Below are 18,038 nucleotides of genomic sequence, written 5' to 3'. Positions count from 1 at the left end.
AGCGGCGTCCCCTCAAGCCGGCGTGTCCCGGCGGTACCACACGCGCACCGGCAGCCTCGCACCTCTCGCGAGAGCTTCTCCCAGCTCTCGCGAGATTTGCCGCTCTCCTCCCCTCCCGCTTTGGGATGAGCCGGGAGGGAGGCCGGGAGAGGCCGAACGCACTACGTATCCCGGCAGGCAGAGCGCGGCGGGCCCGGCGGAGAAGCGAGCGCTGCGGAGCAAGAGCTGCTGGGAGTTGTAGTCCTAAGGGGAACTGGGAGGGGGAGGCGGGACGAGAGCGCAGAGGCGGAGCTGGCTGAGGCGGGCGGAGGCGGGCGGTAGAGCCATGGTCGGGGCGGGCGGTTGCTGCCTGCTCCTTGCCTCCGCCCTCGGGGAGGGGGAGGCCGGTGCCGGGGCGAGCAGCGGGTGATGGGGAAGAGGCGAGCGCAGCGCTGAGGTCCTGCGGGGCCGGATGAGCGGAGGCTCGGCGTCGCGGCGGTGGCGGCGGGGCTGGAGGAGGGGGCGAAGGAGGCAGTAGGGGCGGCCTCCACTCCGGCTGCCCTGAGGGGAAGGAGCCCCCGACCATGGAAATCGAGAACATCGTGGCCAACACGGTGCTGCTGAAAGCCCGGGAGGGTGAGAGCCGCGGGGCGAGGCGATGGGGGGGGAGGAGAAGCCAGAGAGGCGAGGCGGGGCGGGCTGGGGAGGTACCGAGGAAAAGGGTCTGAGGTGAGGGGAGAAGGGGCCGGCGAGCGGGGGGAGAGAGGAAGTGATGGAGGAGGAGAGGGAGGGAGGGAGGAGAGGCTGCCGGGCAGGGGGTCCGGGCGGGGCGGCCAAGCCCTCGGGCTGGGGGCCGGAGCTCTCCCCCGGCGGTGGGTTGGGGGGCTGAGCCCCGGGCAGGGCCCTCAGGCACCTGCCCCGCTCCTCCCGCGGGGAGAGTTTGGAGTCACTGGCTTGTGGCTCGCTTCCGAAAAAAAAAAAACCAACAAACCCACACCACCACCTTTCCTCCTTCCCCCTTCGGGCTCTTGCTTCAAATGGTGTTTTTACCGGATGTTTTAAGAAGATCGTTAATCTGCACTTCTCAGTTTATTTATAAATACATATTGATATAAAGGACAAAGTGACATAAATCTTCTCTGGATGAACCTTGCGCTCTCTCTTGCCGAAGTTCCTGCCTGTGAGAAACATAGCTGGTGAATGCTACCTGTATTTTGCATCAGCCTAATTATCAAAGTGTGCTATTTTCCATCAGGTTAATACTTAAAGTTTGATTCTACAGTACAGCTTGACTTTGAGATTCGTCCCCCAACTAACAAACGTTTTGGATAAATAATGAAATTTAGTCTAGCATGTGGCTGCTGTTTAAAAACAGTCCCAAAATAAGATTGTCCTACTGCTTTTTCATGTCTGCTGTCCATTAAATGACCACTTGAAAGCCTCCCCAGATTACCTCTGTACTCAGTGCAGAGTATGTTTTCCAACTATGAAGTGTGCATATTCTTTTTGGATTGGTTCCTACTTTTCTTAATTGTGTTGAGAAGTCTGATTAGTTTAGCTGGAGCTGTTTAAAGTGAGTAAGAACAACAGAATCTGCCCCTGTATGTTTTGCAAGTTCCTCCAACTCTAAATGGGTTTGGCACTTACGCCATGTGCATATCCAGTTAAATTTGCCTTAAGCAGCAAGAGAGGAAAATCAGCCTTTTAACTTTGAAGTGGGGTTTAAAAACCAGAACAGTGATCACAGTTTTGGGCCTTTTCCCAACCTTGGCTGAAAAGACCACCTCAAACTAGAGGACATGTTTTGGCTGGTTTCACTGACGGTAACATGTCTGTGGTGGTGCTGCCTGAATTTGGAGTTCGCATTGAAGTGATCTGAGAAATGAAGGGAAAGTGGAATCTGGCTCAGAACTTTACTGTGCCCAAACCCTCACCGCAAAGAGTGGAGTGGTAATCTGGAAAGGCTTTTAAGTGGCTGCTTAATGTCAGGTTGCCTCTTTAGTTAAGGTTTCACTATGTTTAAAATAAATTATAGTGGTAGAACTGACCAAACAAGATATTTTAATGAACTAAATGAAAGTCTGAGAGCAGCTGATGTGAATAAGATCAGTTTAACCTGGTGTGAAACTTGTAAAAGTAATGGTAATAAGCTGTTGCTCCTTTGTACCTTCAATTAGCCTGGGCTCTTTTGTGTAAGTGTGCACAAAAACACTATTTCTGGCTTTGAAACTCTAAAACTCCATTGTTCAATTGGTAGAAGGTCTTCTACCTTTTCAGGTCTGAGTTGCTGTGCATGGGGTACTTTTTACATCACATTTTTCAAAATGCTCCTTGAAATGAAAGTACTTTCTGTCTGTTGCATGCTCTGCCTGGTCTGGGAATCTCTGCTCTACACCATCTGTCAGGACCATTCCACAAAATCCTTCTCCCAGCTCTATTCTTACGTGCCTGGTAGGCTCCAAAGGAATGGAATTTGCAAAGTTAGTATGTAAGGTAGATGTTTTACTGAAATACATTATTTGCTTAAAGAGCCTCACCATTGGGACAGAAGAACAGACTTTCAATTGAACTTTTTTCCCCTATGTTCTTATTATCTCCCTGTATAGTGTATTGAGGTGGGATAGCATGGAAACATGCAGAATAACTGTTTCTCATGGAAGAGCTAGTATATAATAACAGCTTCACTTATTTTCTTGTGGAAGCTTGAGCCACATCAGTAATCCTTTTTCCAATTTCTCAGTGTGTTAAAGTTTGAGAAGTTGTTGACCTGGAAAAATACTTAAGTTGTAAAAGCAAAATAAATAAGATGTAAGCTACTGTGCTCTTATTTTATAGTTTTCAGTGGTGTCTTGAAAGAAATCAATGTAGGCCTAATTATGGCTTGCATGGATCAGTCGCAGTCTAACTTGAGATTCCTTCATGATGAAGATGAGAGTAGAAAAAGGTTGTACTCTTGAAAGCATCTTATGAAGTCTTTTAACCCTAGAGATATGTCATCTTCATTTTGCAAATATAGAAATTGAATTAAAGATGTTGCGTTCTTGTCATCATCTGGTGAAAGGGTATGGCAGAGGCTTAATGAGAATTCAGAAATGCCTGTAGTAAATAACACCAACAAATCATACCTGAGGACATAAACCAGACCTAACAGTCAAAATTATGATCCCAGATTTTTACTCATAATTTCCCTCTAATTTTCGGTATTCTAATACTTTTGGATGTGAATATTGTTAGGATGTGAACATCATTTGTGTTCTCCATTTGTAGGTGTGCAGAATTAGCACACCCTGGACAGCTAGGTGCATGTCTGCTTCTGTTTAAATCTGTTTTGATGTAAGTAGAGAGCCAGGAACTAACTAGTGTGTTTAGACAAAATGCATCTTTTTACTGCTACTTTTCTCTCCTACAGAATAAAAACAAAGTGGTGGTGGTGTCTATTTCTAGACTAACTACCTTCTACCTTATCACTTACAGTTAATTTATTTCATTAGAGGCATGAATCTTCTAATTCAGTTTGCATGATGGTAATATCAGTTTATAAGAGTTTGCTAGTCCTGTTTTTCAGGCCAGGTCAAACCTCAGCTTACCCCAGCCCCAAAACTTTAAATTTTTTCTTCTGACGCTGTTCTCTAAGAGGATTTTTCAAACCTTTTCATAAACAGATTATTTTAATAGAAGCCTGTCTCTTTCCAATAAAGTCTTGTAATATCTCTGTAGCGACTACAACACTTCTTTATGTGAAGAAGGAAAGCTATGAGGATTACTTATCTTAAAATAAGGAATAATGTGACTTAAAATAAGTCTTATTGCGACTCTGTAAATAATCAAATGCCAGTTCTTTGCACATGTGAGTGTTAGTGATGGCTCATAATATGTGACTCTTGTACGTACCTGCTACTGGAAAATATTGTGATAACACAAAATACTCTATGGTACTTCATGGATGAAAGATTAAGGAGTCAGGAGTTACACTGGGAGTCTTTTCTTTCCTCGTCTGCTTTTCCAGTTGACCTGCTTGTGCTGAGAGCTAACCTGTCCATGGAGGGATCTGCCTCCAAGTGAAAACTGTAGTCCAAAGTGGTCTGGGATTCCCTGTCCCAGTTTTCTGGGAAAAGTGGCTGTGGGATTGGCCTGTGCCAATCCAGCTCCTTCCTTTTGTGCATACATTACTTTTTGAGGGAAATCTGTACGTGAGAAAGAAAAGTGGAAAATGTCCTTTAAAGGTGAAACCTGTGGTGGAACAAGTGCAAGTGACTCAGTAGAAAAACAAGAGATTATAAAGCAAACTCAAAGTTGGTCTTATGAGCGCTGTAGTGCAGCAACTGGGATAGAGAAACAGATAAGTGTTAAGTGATAGTGGTGTATGAGCTGTGAGATAGACGGTGTGAAAGCTTGCAGTTCTGTGATCTCCTTACTCACATTTTCACATAAAGGGATTTTTATGTGTAAAAGAATAACGTATAGCAATGCAACTTCTAGTTTTGTCTAAGAGCAGAGGAATTACCGCGTTTATTTTTCTCCTAGCAAAAATATCTTTGAAATTAGTATCTCTTGAAAGACATTGAAGAATTTATCCCATAAATGGGGACAAATAATAAAAATAAACTAGATTATTCTGAAAAAAAGTCACAAAAATGTATTTTTATTTTATATTCAATTTCATCTTTATTTATATTTGTATCTTCTGTTTTTCATAATTATTTCAATCACTCTCAATAAATCCTTTGAGTATATGTAAGCCCCAAATTCATTTCAGCATCCCACACATAGTCTGTGATGTTTTGAAAGAAAAAAATTAATCACTGTATGTTTTAAACTGCTTAGGAGCCTTCCTTTTTTCATCGCCTAAAGTAAGAGTCTGCAAAAATACTTCCAAAGGGTAGATCTGTAGTTCCTTTGAAGTCAACAGCAGTTTACTCCAATTGGGGATCCATGCCAAGAGTACGTTGTAAACATACCTGCTCCATTTGCATCCACTTGAAAATTCATTTGTGCTGCTCTGGCAGGAGCAGTTTGTGAATGAGAATTGGGTCTGCTGTTAGGCATGTAATAGCCTCTAGGTCATGATTGGTTTGGGGCTAAATTAAGATCTTGCCTCGAGCAAATTTTCTCCCAAGCTCTTGGCTGTATTGGTTCTAGCCTGTGGTTGCAGAATGGGTAAGATAGTTTCCAGTTGGATCTTCGAACCAATATAGGGTGCGTGGGTTATTGTGGTGGTGCTTTTTATTTTGTTGGGTGTTTTGAGGTTGTTTTTTTTTCCCCCAAAAATTAGTTTTCAGATGGATCCACAAGCCCCTGCAGATTTGATAATTGTTAGATGCAGCCCAAGGACAGAGTAAGCGGGAACCTTTCAGTAATAGAACGGGATCACGGTTTGGCTTAAGTGAATCTTGAAAGAAACTTGTTTCAGAATTGAAAATGTATCAGTTTAGCACTCTTCACAAAAAGAATAAGCAGTCCACTCAAATTGTGTGTTTTATCTATCTATATTTAAAAACAAATTTTTTTTTATTATATGTTTATATAAATAAAAATAATTCTGTCAGTGAAATACATTCTACTTTTACTTGCAGCATAGGGTAAAAATTGAGTATGGTATTGGTGATGATACACAGGAAGATAGCTTATAATGTGTGTATTTGTAACGAGGAAGAAAATTCTAAAGAGATCAGTGAGATCACTGCCTTTTGCCTATCAAACTAAAATCTTTAATCACTTAAGGAGTACAGACAAGCAGGAAATCAAGGCACACTCATACCCAGAAAGTCCATTCACCAGGAGCAAACACAAATTTTAATGTGAGAATGCTGTGAGTTTTTGCAGATGCTGTTATTTTTGTCTGTTCTTCCCTTATTTGCCTCCTATGTTCTGTTGCGCTCCCTTATTGCATTGTGCTTTAAATTGCTGTAAACTCATTGTGGCAGGAAACATGTCTTCCTGTGTTTGTACAGAATTATGCACAATGTCTGCCTTTTTGTCCTTTATTTAATGAACTGTAAGAAGAATGCATGTGGGCATGTTGGAATCTAAATAATTACATTTACTAAATAAACACAACATGAGAGGTCTAGTTATTGATACACACTGCTGCTTTGGTTATTTCAAACGTGGCAATTGGAACTAGAGCTTTCACAATTTACTTAAAGGAATTTTACTTCTTTTCTCTCTGTTGCAGTCACAATGTACCACCTTGTTTGTCAGGGAGTCGTCTGTAAAATTGAAGTTTTCTTCATGTTGTTTTTTGTGGTGTGGTTTAGTGTTGTTTTTTTTTTTTTTCCCCTCTGGTAAGCTCTGTTCATTAAGTCGTTGTTATAGACCTATCATATGCAATGTATACACAGATGTTACATTGTTCTGTGGCAAGATTAGGGTAATAAATGCGGGTTTGGTTTAGTTACGTTTACTTGAGTTGATACAAGACTTTCATACCTAATCTCTGAAGAAGCGCAGAAGCCGTTCAGCGTGTGTGCACTTAAAGGTGCACATGATTACTGGAACTGTATATAGAGCCCATGTGAAGAACCAGTTGTTCAAGTGGTTATAGCTGTGGGAACAATAAATGATTGTGCACATAAACAAGCTGCACAAATGTTCACGTAGGTACCCGGGGTTTTTAACTGCTTACGGTGTTACTGCTCTCTGGCAGTTAGACGAGCAAGAGGACTCCAGCATTACTTTGCTAAAGTCGGATTCTAGGCATTTGAATCCAGGAGCGTGAGGAATATTATCTTAAAAATGCCATAACAATCTGTAATCTGTACGTATCTTTTATGTTTTTTTATTAAAGCAGTTTATTTATTAAACTGCTTGCATTTGTGCTTCTGTTTTGTGTTCAGAAGTGCCTTGGCCTTTATAACACTGAAGAATTAGGTGCCTACCTCGTGCTGAAACCTGCATTTTCAGCTGGGTGATTCTGGTGAACTTGCTGAGAGCCAGCCAGATTGTATGCATCATACTTCTGGGAAAAAAAATATCTGCGTATAAAAGAGATGCCGCTTTCTTAAACCTCAGTGTTAAGTTGTGACTAGGACTGTCTTTCAAGGAACTGAGATGTCAAAAAATACATCTGACCTGCGCAGTGGAGAAGGTTGCAGAGACCCCACAAGGCAGTGTGGTATGAGCTGTCTCTGGTTCACGACAGCCTTCCTCAAGTAATGGTATGTGGGAACCTCTCTCCTAGCCTGGAGTTAGTAGTACTTCCGTGTTACCATTCTGACCCGAAGACCTGGGGTATCAGTTCTGCAGTATTTTTTGTCTTGAAGGTGGACCTTGCACAGTAAGGGCATGCCATCAAAATTTGTTTTAGTGGGCAGAGTTTACAAATGTCTTTGTAGCATAAGGCTACGAAACAGGAATGTTTTGATTTTTCATGGAAGGTTTTAATCCTTATCACAAGCGGTTTGAAGGAAAATGTGACTGTAAGTAGGAGAAGATGTGAATTCATCCGAGTTTAAAATCTGTTGGGAAACCCTCCTGCCACTTTCTCTGCTGTGGGAAAGATGTATTGCAAGACAGTGTATGTACCCAGATTGCTCTCATGGACCTCAGCGTAGATGATACAGAGCTTCTGTATCAATTCTGTTGCATTTTTTCATTGAACCGATTGATTTATACAGTTAAAGGCGTGCTGCGGGCCATCTTCTTGTTGCAGTTTTACACTTTCAGAGCTTATCTGGGTGTGGTCTAGTATGAATTTCTCAGCTAGTATCTGACAATCTGGTTTGTGGAATCAATTTTGCAAGAATTATGTAGCAATCGTGCACCCCTAGTGCTGCATAGCTGTGTGCTTTTTGACCGCAGCGATACGTTGCTTGCCCTTTACAGGCAGGAAGGCTGAAGCACGGAGGTCTCTGAACAACCCGGTGTCATAATCTCTGTGTCAGCATAGTAGCCACAGCATTTCACCCCATATAGTCTGTGTACATTTATTAGCCATAGATAGTAGGGTGCTTCTCATGATTTTCATTCGGAAGGACAGAATCCAAGTTTTCTATCTCAAGGAAGACTGACTAATAATGTTCAGTGAATGTTGTGCTCAGTGAAATGAGAGCCATGCAGCAAATCCTGTCTGTAAGGAAGATCACTGTGGCTGTGGGCAGCCTGCCTGATGACTTGAAAAACATTCTTATTTGTCTAAATCTGTTTCTACACCAGATTGCTGTGTTTTGCCACAGCAGTTTCATTTTTTTGCAACTAGTTGTGTTTTTACTGGTGAATAAGCCAACCGCCTTGCCTTATGTAAGTTTTTGAAATGTTTCTCCGAAGTTTAAAGAAAAAAAGTTGAAAAATGAAAACACCTAAACACCTTTCCCATACCATATTACAATGCAATGGCCAAACTGAATTTAGTATGTGTCTTTTTAAGAAGCAAAAACATGTGAAGAAAAGGTAAATGCTGAAATTCTAACTCAAACTTTTGGGGAGGAGAAGAAGGTAAGGTTCTCGTGTACCTGAAAATGTAACTGCAGTGTTCCCTCACTGTAATGGTGTATTTCTGCATCCACCCTTCTCTTTGTAAAAGATGGGTTGCTTCAAGTTGGACATTGTTCTAAGCCAGCAATTACATCTGAAATGGGCAAAAGTGGTATTTCATCTGAACTACATAGGTCAACCATAAAGCAGATTAATCTAATGGTTTTGATGCTGCTGTGTTGGAAAATAAGCTGTTGGTTTTTCTGGAAGAATTTTAGCTGAAGTATTTTTGAATGACATCCAGAATAGAAGCTCTGAAATCAATATTAAGACACTTACAAACCACAACTATTATAATTTGATTTGATACTTCTTTTAAACTGCCTCAGAAATGGAAAAAGATTTTGCAATTAGATAATAATATGACAAAGAAATTGGACTCCTCCCATAAATTTTACCAGAAGTGGCTAATTTATCTGTAAATGTTGTAGGTCATGCATTCTCTTTACATTATTAGGATATACAGACTCTTTCTGTGCATTTGCTGTAAAAGTAAGAGCAATCAGTTTGGAGAAATGAGAGAGCATGTTAATTTAGTTGATGCCTCTTAAGCACTTGATTCTTGTGCATCATTAATAAATTATATGTAGTCTTTATTGACTTCTATAGGATGGTGAATTCAATTGCATTCTAGCATATGGTCTCTTTTTGTAAAATGAAGTTCATAATGGTCACATCGTAAGTAACTGGCCAAATATTTGGGGCGAAATGCAGCAGACTCACTTGTTTTGGACCTGAAGTATAATGCACCAGTGATCCCCTTTTTTTTTTATTATTATTATTTAGCTTTTTTTATTTTGTGGTTGGTTTTTTTGTGTGTGTGTGTGTTTTGGACTGTGCTTCAGAAGATGATATATTTGCTGTATATCACAGTTCAGTTTTACTTTTTCAGAACAGCATTATGTTATGAATTTGGGTCAGTTTATCATTCTTGATAAATACTGATTGTACTGTGTCATGCGCAAATGAGTCTTTCTGAGCAGTTTCTAACAGAAGAATTTAACATCTGTGGACCTTAGTGCATTTTTAAGTTGCATGGTTAAAAACTAGGTTGTTGATGCTTCTGTCCATTGTTTGCAATGATCACATAATAATCTATCCTCGGACCTTTTCTATTCAGTGTATGTGTGCAGGATAGTTGTGTTACAGGATTTCTTGATTTTATTCCTGTTCAATTCTGTTAGGAATGCATCTCTTCGCTCTGTGTTGTTTGATTTTCTTCAAGCATATATATCCAACTTTATTTTAACAAAATATTTTTTATGTTAAAAAGGTGTGAGTTTGTTAGAATGATGCTGGTAATTATAACTTCATAATTAGTTCTGGTAGTGCATGAAGTATGAGAGGGGGGAATAGGTTCGATATATTTGTGTTCTAAAATATTTTGGAAGGCAGATGACTTGCAAAGCAACATAAGGAAATAAAGTGCAGAAGAAGGTTTTGTAGAGAGTAGGTATCAGTTCAAAGAATCTCTGCAAGGCATGCTTTGTAAGATTTTCTATTCCTTATTTGTTTACTTTCCAGTGATACTAGAGTTGAGAATGTTTTGTTGTAGCAGCACAGTGAGACGTCAATGTTCCTGTTAGCAAAGATCATGTAAATTTGGTATGAGCTAAGGGACACTAGGATGGAACTGCTCTGACTGCAGTGGTGGAACTGTTCAAGAAGCTATCTGACTGAAGAGGGGTTTTTTTAAATACGTATTTTATTATTCTGAAGGTGTTAGTTCATTTCTCCCTAACGATTTAATTCTGAAAGACCTGAGTACTGTTTGCTACTTGGTTTCTATTCAGGTTACATGGGGTAACTCCCTTCCTTTCTCTCCCATTGTGGTTAACTGTAGGTACTGCTTTGGTACAGTTCGAAAGTTTCTGTGCAGTTTTGCTACTGTTCTGTCATGTGGAAATGCATCTGGCCATATCACTTTGTAAAATCTTTGTTTAAAATATTTTGCAGCACATAAATTAACTCTTCCGCTGACATGTTTTGCAATTAAATATATATATATGTATTCCTGTACGTATCTCTCTGCTTTTTGATAAGTATGCCTATCTTTTGTAAATGGAATTGGCTTCTTCAGGTCAAAGTAATGTGCTAAAATTCAAATTTTAACATAGAAAATGGAGCACTGGTGTATTTATTCCATTGTTTCTCAAAAATATTGTAGTATTTTTAAAAATCAGTTTAATACTAGTGCTGTGAAATCTGAAGCATTGAAAAGATCTGACTTCTACAACAGCTAAGTTCTTTCTGCTATCCTGTATCTTCCTCTAGTCTAGAATAAATGGTGTGTATTTGAGCAATGCCCACTTATTTGTTTGTGGGGTCTACTCTTATTACTATTACTGCCCTTAAAAAGAGAATATTTATGTACAACTCGATTATCCAAAAATGTGTTGAAGAACTTTGTTCTGTGGATTTTGTTACCTGGTTCTTCTATATCAAATTTATTATTAGTTTGATTATCCCTGTAGATAGATTTGTTTCTGGGCATGAAAAGTGGTCTGACAGATCTGTGCAGAAGGTAGCTAATTTTATGGTGTTAATGTTATGTTTAATTTTTTTTTCCCCTGACATTGTATTGTGTTTTACATTACTCATATTTTTCTTCCAGGCAAACGGAGTGGGCGTAGTAAAAAATGGAGAGAGATGCTGAAGTTGCCACCTGTTAGTCATTGTGAAGGTATTAGATGCTCAATCGGTAGGTGTCCTGTAGAATGGTCTGTCTGACTGTTCTTGAGAAGGAGGGGTAAAAGTTTGGTGGTGTTAACTGCAAGGATTCTGTCTTGCTTCTGTATGCTAATTAGCCAAAAAAGCTGTTAGACTTTTTATGTGATGGTGAATTTATGAGCAGATAAAAGCTGTATCACACCTCCTTGTTTGTTGAAGGAGGCTGCTCCTAAAGGATAAGTTTACAAAGCCATGAATTAGAAAAAGGAATCATGTTGCAATTTGAATGACATGGTAATATATTTCTCTTTTTTTTTCTTAAAGTTTTGTAATAATTTTTTAACCTTTTCTGTTATCTTGTATTCCTTCCTTCCAAACAATCTTGTTCACTTTGGGGTTGCTATTTCACAGTACTGTTGCTTTCCACCCCACAACCTAGGTGAAACTTAAGCATATAATTTAATGTGTTTTTAATAAATGTGATAGTCTATAAGAGGCAAATGTGGCAGGAAGTGAGTGTTTCACTACTATTTGGGATCATTGCATGATTTTGATATATTTGCTGAATATGCTAATGTAAAATCTTCACAATGTAGAGATATTTTTCTGACCTATCCTCAAATAGGAGTAAGGATCATGCTTTTCTGACCTATCCTCAAATAGGAGTAAGGACCATGCTATGACAAAGATAAAATTAAATAAAGTTATTTACTTATTATTTCTTTCTCAGAAAGAGACTATAACCAGCTTTGTGACAAACAGCCAATAGGAAGACTTCTCTTCAGACAGTTCTGTGATTCCAGACCAGATTTGAAAAGATGCATTGAATTTCTGGATGCAGTGGTAAGCAGTTTAAAGTCGGAGATGAATATCCATAGGCAATAGCTTATAAATTTGTGTTTGTAAAAAGTTTGATTTTTGTACTGGTTTTAGCTGAGATAGAGTGAATTTTCTTCGTTGTAGCTCATGCTGTGCTATGTTTTGGATTTTCGACCAAAACAGTGTTCATATCACGGATGTTTCAGTTATTGCTGAACAGTGATTACACAGCATCAAGGCCTTCTGTGTCTCTCGTGCTGCCCCCCTGGTGAGGAGGCTGGGGGTGCACAAGAAGTTGAGAGGGGACACAGTGAGGACAGCTGACCCCACCTGACCAAAGGGATATTCCATGCTGCATGAGGCTGTGCTCAGCAATAAAAGCTGGAGGAAAGGAGGAGGGAGGGAGGAAGTTAGAGTTACGGTGTTTGTCTTGCCAAGTAGCCATTACACATGATGATGAAGCCCTGCTTTCCTGTAAATGGCTAAACATCTGCCTGCATGGGAAGAAGCATATTAATTCCTTATTTTGCTTTGCTTGTACGTGCAGCTTTGTTTAATCTGTTGAACTGTTTTTATCTGAACCCATAAGCTTACTCACTGCAGTCCTTCTCATTATTGTTGGGGGGAGTGAACAGGCAGCAGTGTGGGGCTTAGCTGACTAAGCTAAGGGTTAACACACAACAATTTTATAAAATATTAATTTTCTCTTAACACATCTGTGCACTAGTGCTACATATATTATAAAATACAGAGAGATTTACTCCTTGCCAACTGTAAAGCTGTAACTTTTGATGACAAATGTCTAAGAGCTCTGACTCTGTTACTTAAAGATGTTTAATATTTGCTATGAAATCTCTGCCATCGTGGTATGGTGAGAGCTACAAAAATGGGCATGATGGGAATGAGAGAAATAAGTTTAGAAAAACATGGTGCTTGACTTCTTGAGCCTAAAAGGATGTGCGTACAATGAATATTACTTATGGTACTCAGACTTGAAAATGTTGTAAACATATACTTGAAATTGTTGCAACTTGCATGGAAGCCCTAGGCTGGACGGAATGTGCTAATTAAAAAAAAAAATGGAGATGGAAATTTAGGGAACCATCTATGGAAGGAGAGAAACCAGAGAGCAAGGAAAAGGAAGTGTTTTTTCTTGATACATTTGCATCTTGGTATCTTAATGCTAAAGAATGAGGGGAGGAAGGAAGTGTGCCCATAGCTGTGTTTTGTAAAAAATTCTCAAACAAAGCCCTCATGGGGAGGGAGAAAGTAGTGAGAAGAGTAGGCAGGCACACAGCAGTCCTTAGGAGAGAATAATAACTCAGAGCTTTTTATTTTTTGTCCCTTGTGGAGTAAGATATAGCCTTAAACTGAGATTGCTGCCAAAAGAACAGTTTTCCTCATCCCACTTGTTCGTGTTCTTTGTGTTCTTATATTCAGGGAACAAATGACCAAAGAAGATAAGAGGAGGGTAGTGCTGCTGCTTATGTGTCCCAAAATACAGGCTCAGAATGCACGATGGCTCTGAAAGGTGCAGGGTATAAGGAAGTACATGGGATTATTGCTGTGCCCCACGCTTCACCGTGTCTTGGTTTCCCTAACGGGCGTATAAACTGAGACACTCAATCAGCAAAAAGGAACTTTAGCGTCAAATAAGTAGAATTGCCTTATATTTATTAATGAATCTTTGTGCAATTAGGCTTACTCTCCAGGTGCGTTTCACCATACTTTTGTGACTCTTAGGAGCTGTTCTAGCACCAAGTTCCGGAGACCAATTTGATAGTTTGGAAACATAGAATGGATTGAATGGAAATCCAGAACAGTGGAATTAAGTATCCTGAAGTGGATGTAAACTAGAGCCTTTAACAAGCATTGCACAATGGGCAGACCACTGACAACTGTGGATGTACCCTTCATGGTTACAACCTCTATATGCATTTTTAATCCTTCAACGCTTAGATAAGGAGTAACAAATCTTGGGCAGCCCTAAGGAGAGGAAAAACCTTAGGCATGATTCCCTTTTCTGGACGGGGCTTCAGCAAGCTTGTTCAAGCTTTTTTCAGGTTGGGAGCAGGGTTGAGGGGGTTTTTGTTGGTTTTGTGTGTAAGGCAGTAACGTGAAGGGAAAATGCTGAGGTTGTCGGGTTTTTACCCCAGGTTTGACCAAGTTTTAATATTTTTTTATTATTTTAAATAAATTGCAGAGTTAGACTTTCTGAAAATAAAATTTCTGGCATAAAATACCACGGTCTTAAGAGTCTTGAATCTTAATTAGAAGAGTTTTCCGGCTCTCTTATTTGGAGCAATGTGATTTCAGGAGGCGAAAATGGCAAAATTAAGGTAGTATAATGCTCTGCTGTCTACCTCTACTGAGTACTCAGACTAGTAAGCTTTAGCTCTTGAGAAGGTGTGACTGTAAAGTCTGGAGTCAGCTTGGCTTTATAGAAAGAAGAGTTGTGAAATAATAGAGTAAAAATGTCAGAAATTAAAGTGAGGAATTACAGTTATCCAATCATCTAATGACTCATTTCACTAGCTGGGGACAAGGTTACTCAAGTATGAAAAGGAATGGGTGACAGCTCAAACTTCCCTCTTAAGTGCTGTGAGTAACAGAAATTAGTTGACAAGGCTGTCTCTTAAACTTCCTTTTAAATTACAGTATCTGCTTAAAATAGTATTCCTAACTGTCTGTATTAAATTAATGACTACTTAGGCATAATTGAAAATGTTAAAGGTGGTAAGTGCACTGCTGTGGTTGATTAACTTTTCTAACCCGCTTAGGTTGTTTGGTAGTTGCAGAAGAATTCCTTACCATTAGGCTGATTGTTGTGGAATTAAAGTAGCAAAAACAATGGCTTGCAGTTGTTTATGGATTTGAGTACTGTGCTGAAGTGGTTGATACCATAATGTTTCAGCTAAAAAGATGCTGATGACTTAGTAGTGACTCAGTGTGGGTTAGTGCGATTGATTGCAGAACTGGAATTCAGGGATTCTGTTCTTTCCAGTATTGTGTGTGTGTGGTTGGTTCTCTTTGTTCCTAGGTGCATGCGTTTACATTCTGAGATATGAAATAAGCTTTGATTGAGTTGGCCCAGCATAGAAAGCTAATATAGCTTGCTGTTTGAGATCTGCTCTTTTCTAACTAATCTTTCCCCAGATTCTGTGTTATCTTTAAATGTTCTAAGTTCTGATGTCTGCTTCTAGATTATACCTTAAAATTGTTATTAGTAAGTAGTCCTTGGTGGTTTTCAATACTGGTTTGATGGTTTGTTTTTTTCCTTAAGTAGCTACATCCAGAGCTTCATTAAGCTGCCAGTTGTTTATCTGTTAAATGTGCCATATTGCACAGTGGTCTTTTTCTATATTAAAGTACTGTGTATTACTAAGTGAAAAAATTTCATGAAACTTTGTATCTACTTGGTTTTATTTTCTCAAAGAATGAAGTAGGATTTGGTTTAGACCTCACTTATTTCCAGTTAACATGACCTTGTAGAAAGTAGTAGTTTTATCCTGGTTTTACTCAAGACTGTAGTAAAGAAAAATATATGAAGAAATAAAAATAATACAGTGAAGAAAAGGCTGATTATTGTACTCTTATTTAATTATTTCCGATTTGGATCATTCTGTCCTGCAATATTAAGTAAATACTATTTCATTGTAATTGATCTACTTTAGCCTCTAGGATGTAGTTTCTGTAATTGCACTTAGACTAATCATTAGTTTTCGTATCTTTTCCAACAGTTAAATTCCATGTGCTTTTTTCATTAAGATTGTTCTTGATACATGTTACACTATGTAGCCTAAAATATTAAAATAGATTTTAAGCAATGAGACCCTTCCAGTTCCTTTTGTATTAGGAGCATTGTGGTATTTATCATAAAATTTACCTAGCATTGTGTAAAAGACTGTAGTGCCAAATAGTTCTGAACATAATTTAACTTTCAAATCTATTCCCCCAGGCAGAATATGAGGTATCTTCAGATGAAAAGCGTATAGACTGTGGCCTGAAAGTTCTAGAGACATACTTCACTAATGGGGTAAATATATTATATTGAAAAATGTTGTCTCAAGTGTTTTGTAAATGTGAGGCAAACAGAGATCTAAGTTGTTGTGTTGTTTTCAGTAAATAGACTTTAAACTACTTTAGTCCCATTTTTTTGTCTTTCTGAAAGGTAGGCTACCTTCTAAGATTGCGAAACTCCTATCAGCTTGAGCACAAACCTTGACTGATTTCTGCTTTTGACTTATTTATGATTTATTCTCCTATATTTTCTAATTAAAATATTGTTCTCAAGTGAAGATATATTTTTTTAAACAAACTCATTTAGCATCTAAAGAAACTTGTTAACAAATTAACTCAGAGTTTTCTATCTGAAGATACGAGTGAGGAATTCTTTAAATTCTCGGGCTTCCTTTTTTTGCTTCGTTCTAGGGCATTCCGTTTCTCTGTATTTTGCATGGCAATCATTAATAGGTGATCTTTGGCATATATTAGATCTCACTGATTTATTTTTAAGAGTCTGTTCTTTGGTATCTGATAGGAGCTTTTCTGTGGATATATAATTAGATGTTTGCTTTCTATGAATAGATGCTGCTCCTCCTCTTACTTTGGTCAACTTGAGAAGACTTTACTTCAAATGAAGGTCTTCCAGATGCCTTAAAAGCAGATAGGGTCCAAGTTTGCCACATCTCTTTTAACAATTTCTTTGGAACTACCATAAGTCACATCCAGTTTTTGAAGAAAAAAAAAAAAAAAAAGATATTTCTTTGGGCTGGTTTGAAATAGTTTCCCAAATCGTGTGTTTTGTGTGTTTCATCTTCCTTCCATCCTGCCAAACCAAATAGATAACTTGCTTTTGTAGTGGTAGGCCTATGGAAAGAAAAAGAAGTTGGACTTACTGCAAGTTTGTTTCCCCAGATACTGAAATAGTAAATAACTGTAATAGCTTTCAATGCATTTTTCTGTAATAGGGAACAAAAAAAATGTTGCCTGAATCAGACTTTCTTGGTTTTCTTTTTAGCCAAGCCATTCCTTTCCTTTTCCTATATTAGCAGATTTCATTTCACTTTGAATATAGAACTTTTACTTGTCCTAATGATTTACAAAATTTCCTTCATTGTTGCCCTTCCTTTTTTTTTAATGATGTCAAGTCTGCAGCACACTTGCCAGAAATACCTCAGGAAACAGTAAATGAATGTAAAGCGAGACTGGAAAAGAACCCTTCTAAGGATCTTTTTATGGACTGTACTAGGTAAGTTAAAAATGCATAGTGCTAAGTTTGAGTATCACAAGGGAAATTCATGTGTTTCTGAGAGAAATGAAAATTAAGTTATTACACCCGAGAGTATTTGGTCTCTGAAATTAGTGTAGGTAAGAAATTTGGAACAGATTTATTGAAGGACTAGGTTTCCTTCAGAAGTAATTGTAGATGTTTGATTTTTTTCAGAGCTTTTTCTTCAATGCTATTTTTGCATAAAATTGTTTAAGTTAGAATGGTATTTCTCTTTATTATATTCTTACCTTTTGAGTGACTTCTTTTTTCCATGAGGAAGGTAATTAGAAAAATACAAAGTTATAAGCTGGAGCTTGAAAGGTTTCCGAACAATGTTACACAATTTATATTTTTTGATAACGGGTTGAAGTGAGGCCAACAGTTACGTTCCATTGAGATAGCTGGTTAGAGGATTGATTGTGATAGTTAACATAAACAAATACAACTTGGTTTTGTTCTGAAATCATGAAGTGATATTTCACACAGCAGCAGCAGAGAAGGCTTTCCTAGGAGGGATGGTTCATGTTTACCAGTGTTGCATGTCTTTCTAAAGTCTTTGTTTCTAATATTACTGGTTCTTCAAGGCATGCTTGATCATGTCTGAAGGATTACAACACGTTTTGTCACTGCTTGGGTCATCTCCCCAGCAACAAAAATAAGCATACTTTATAACAACCTGAGATTATAAGATTGAAAGGGATGTGTGAGAACACCTAGTAAAACATGTCTCAAACGGAGGATCTGCCATGTAGGTCATCCCCTTTCCACTGTCCAGTTAATATCTGAATACAGTTTGACTGGCTTGTTTTCCTTCCCCCCAACCCTG

General features: G+C 38.7%; 1 protein-coding gene across 2 annotated transcripts in view; it reads left to right on the top strand.

Annotated features, from left to right (window-relative positions):
- Positions 1-329: 329 nt before the first annotated feature.
- Positions 330-18,038, top strand: part of GRK4 (G protein-coupled receptor kinase 4) — a 40,954-nt gene continuing 23,245 nt past the window's right edge. For both annotated transcript variants that reach the window (XR_001411263.1, XM_014936033.1), the window contains exons 1-5: positions 330-615; positions 11,066-11,152; positions 11,852-11,964; positions 15,899-15,976; positions 17,091-17,191. Coding sequence is in view for 1 of the 2 variants with exons in the window: in XM_014936033.1 (XP_014791519.1) it covers positions 564-615; positions 11,066-11,152; positions 11,852-11,964; positions 15,899-15,976; positions 17,091-17,191 (431 nt within the window). In the remaining variant the exon portion in view is untranslated. The remainder of the gene's footprint in view (positions 616-11,065; positions 11,153-11,851; positions 11,965-15,898; positions 15,977-17,090; positions 17,192-18,038) is intronic.

This window comes from Calidris pugnax, unplaced genomic scaffold (genome assembly GCF_001431845.1).
Source record: "Calidris pugnax isolate Ruff unplaced genomic scaffold, ASM143184v1 scaffold14, whole genome shotgun sequence".
NCBI classification, from domain to species: domain Eukaryota; kingdom Metazoa; phylum Chordata; class Aves; order Charadriiformes; family Scolopacidae; genus Calidris; species Calidris pugnax.
Note: the sequence above shows the minus strand (reverse complement) of the source record. Positions and strands in the feature narration are given on the sequence as shown.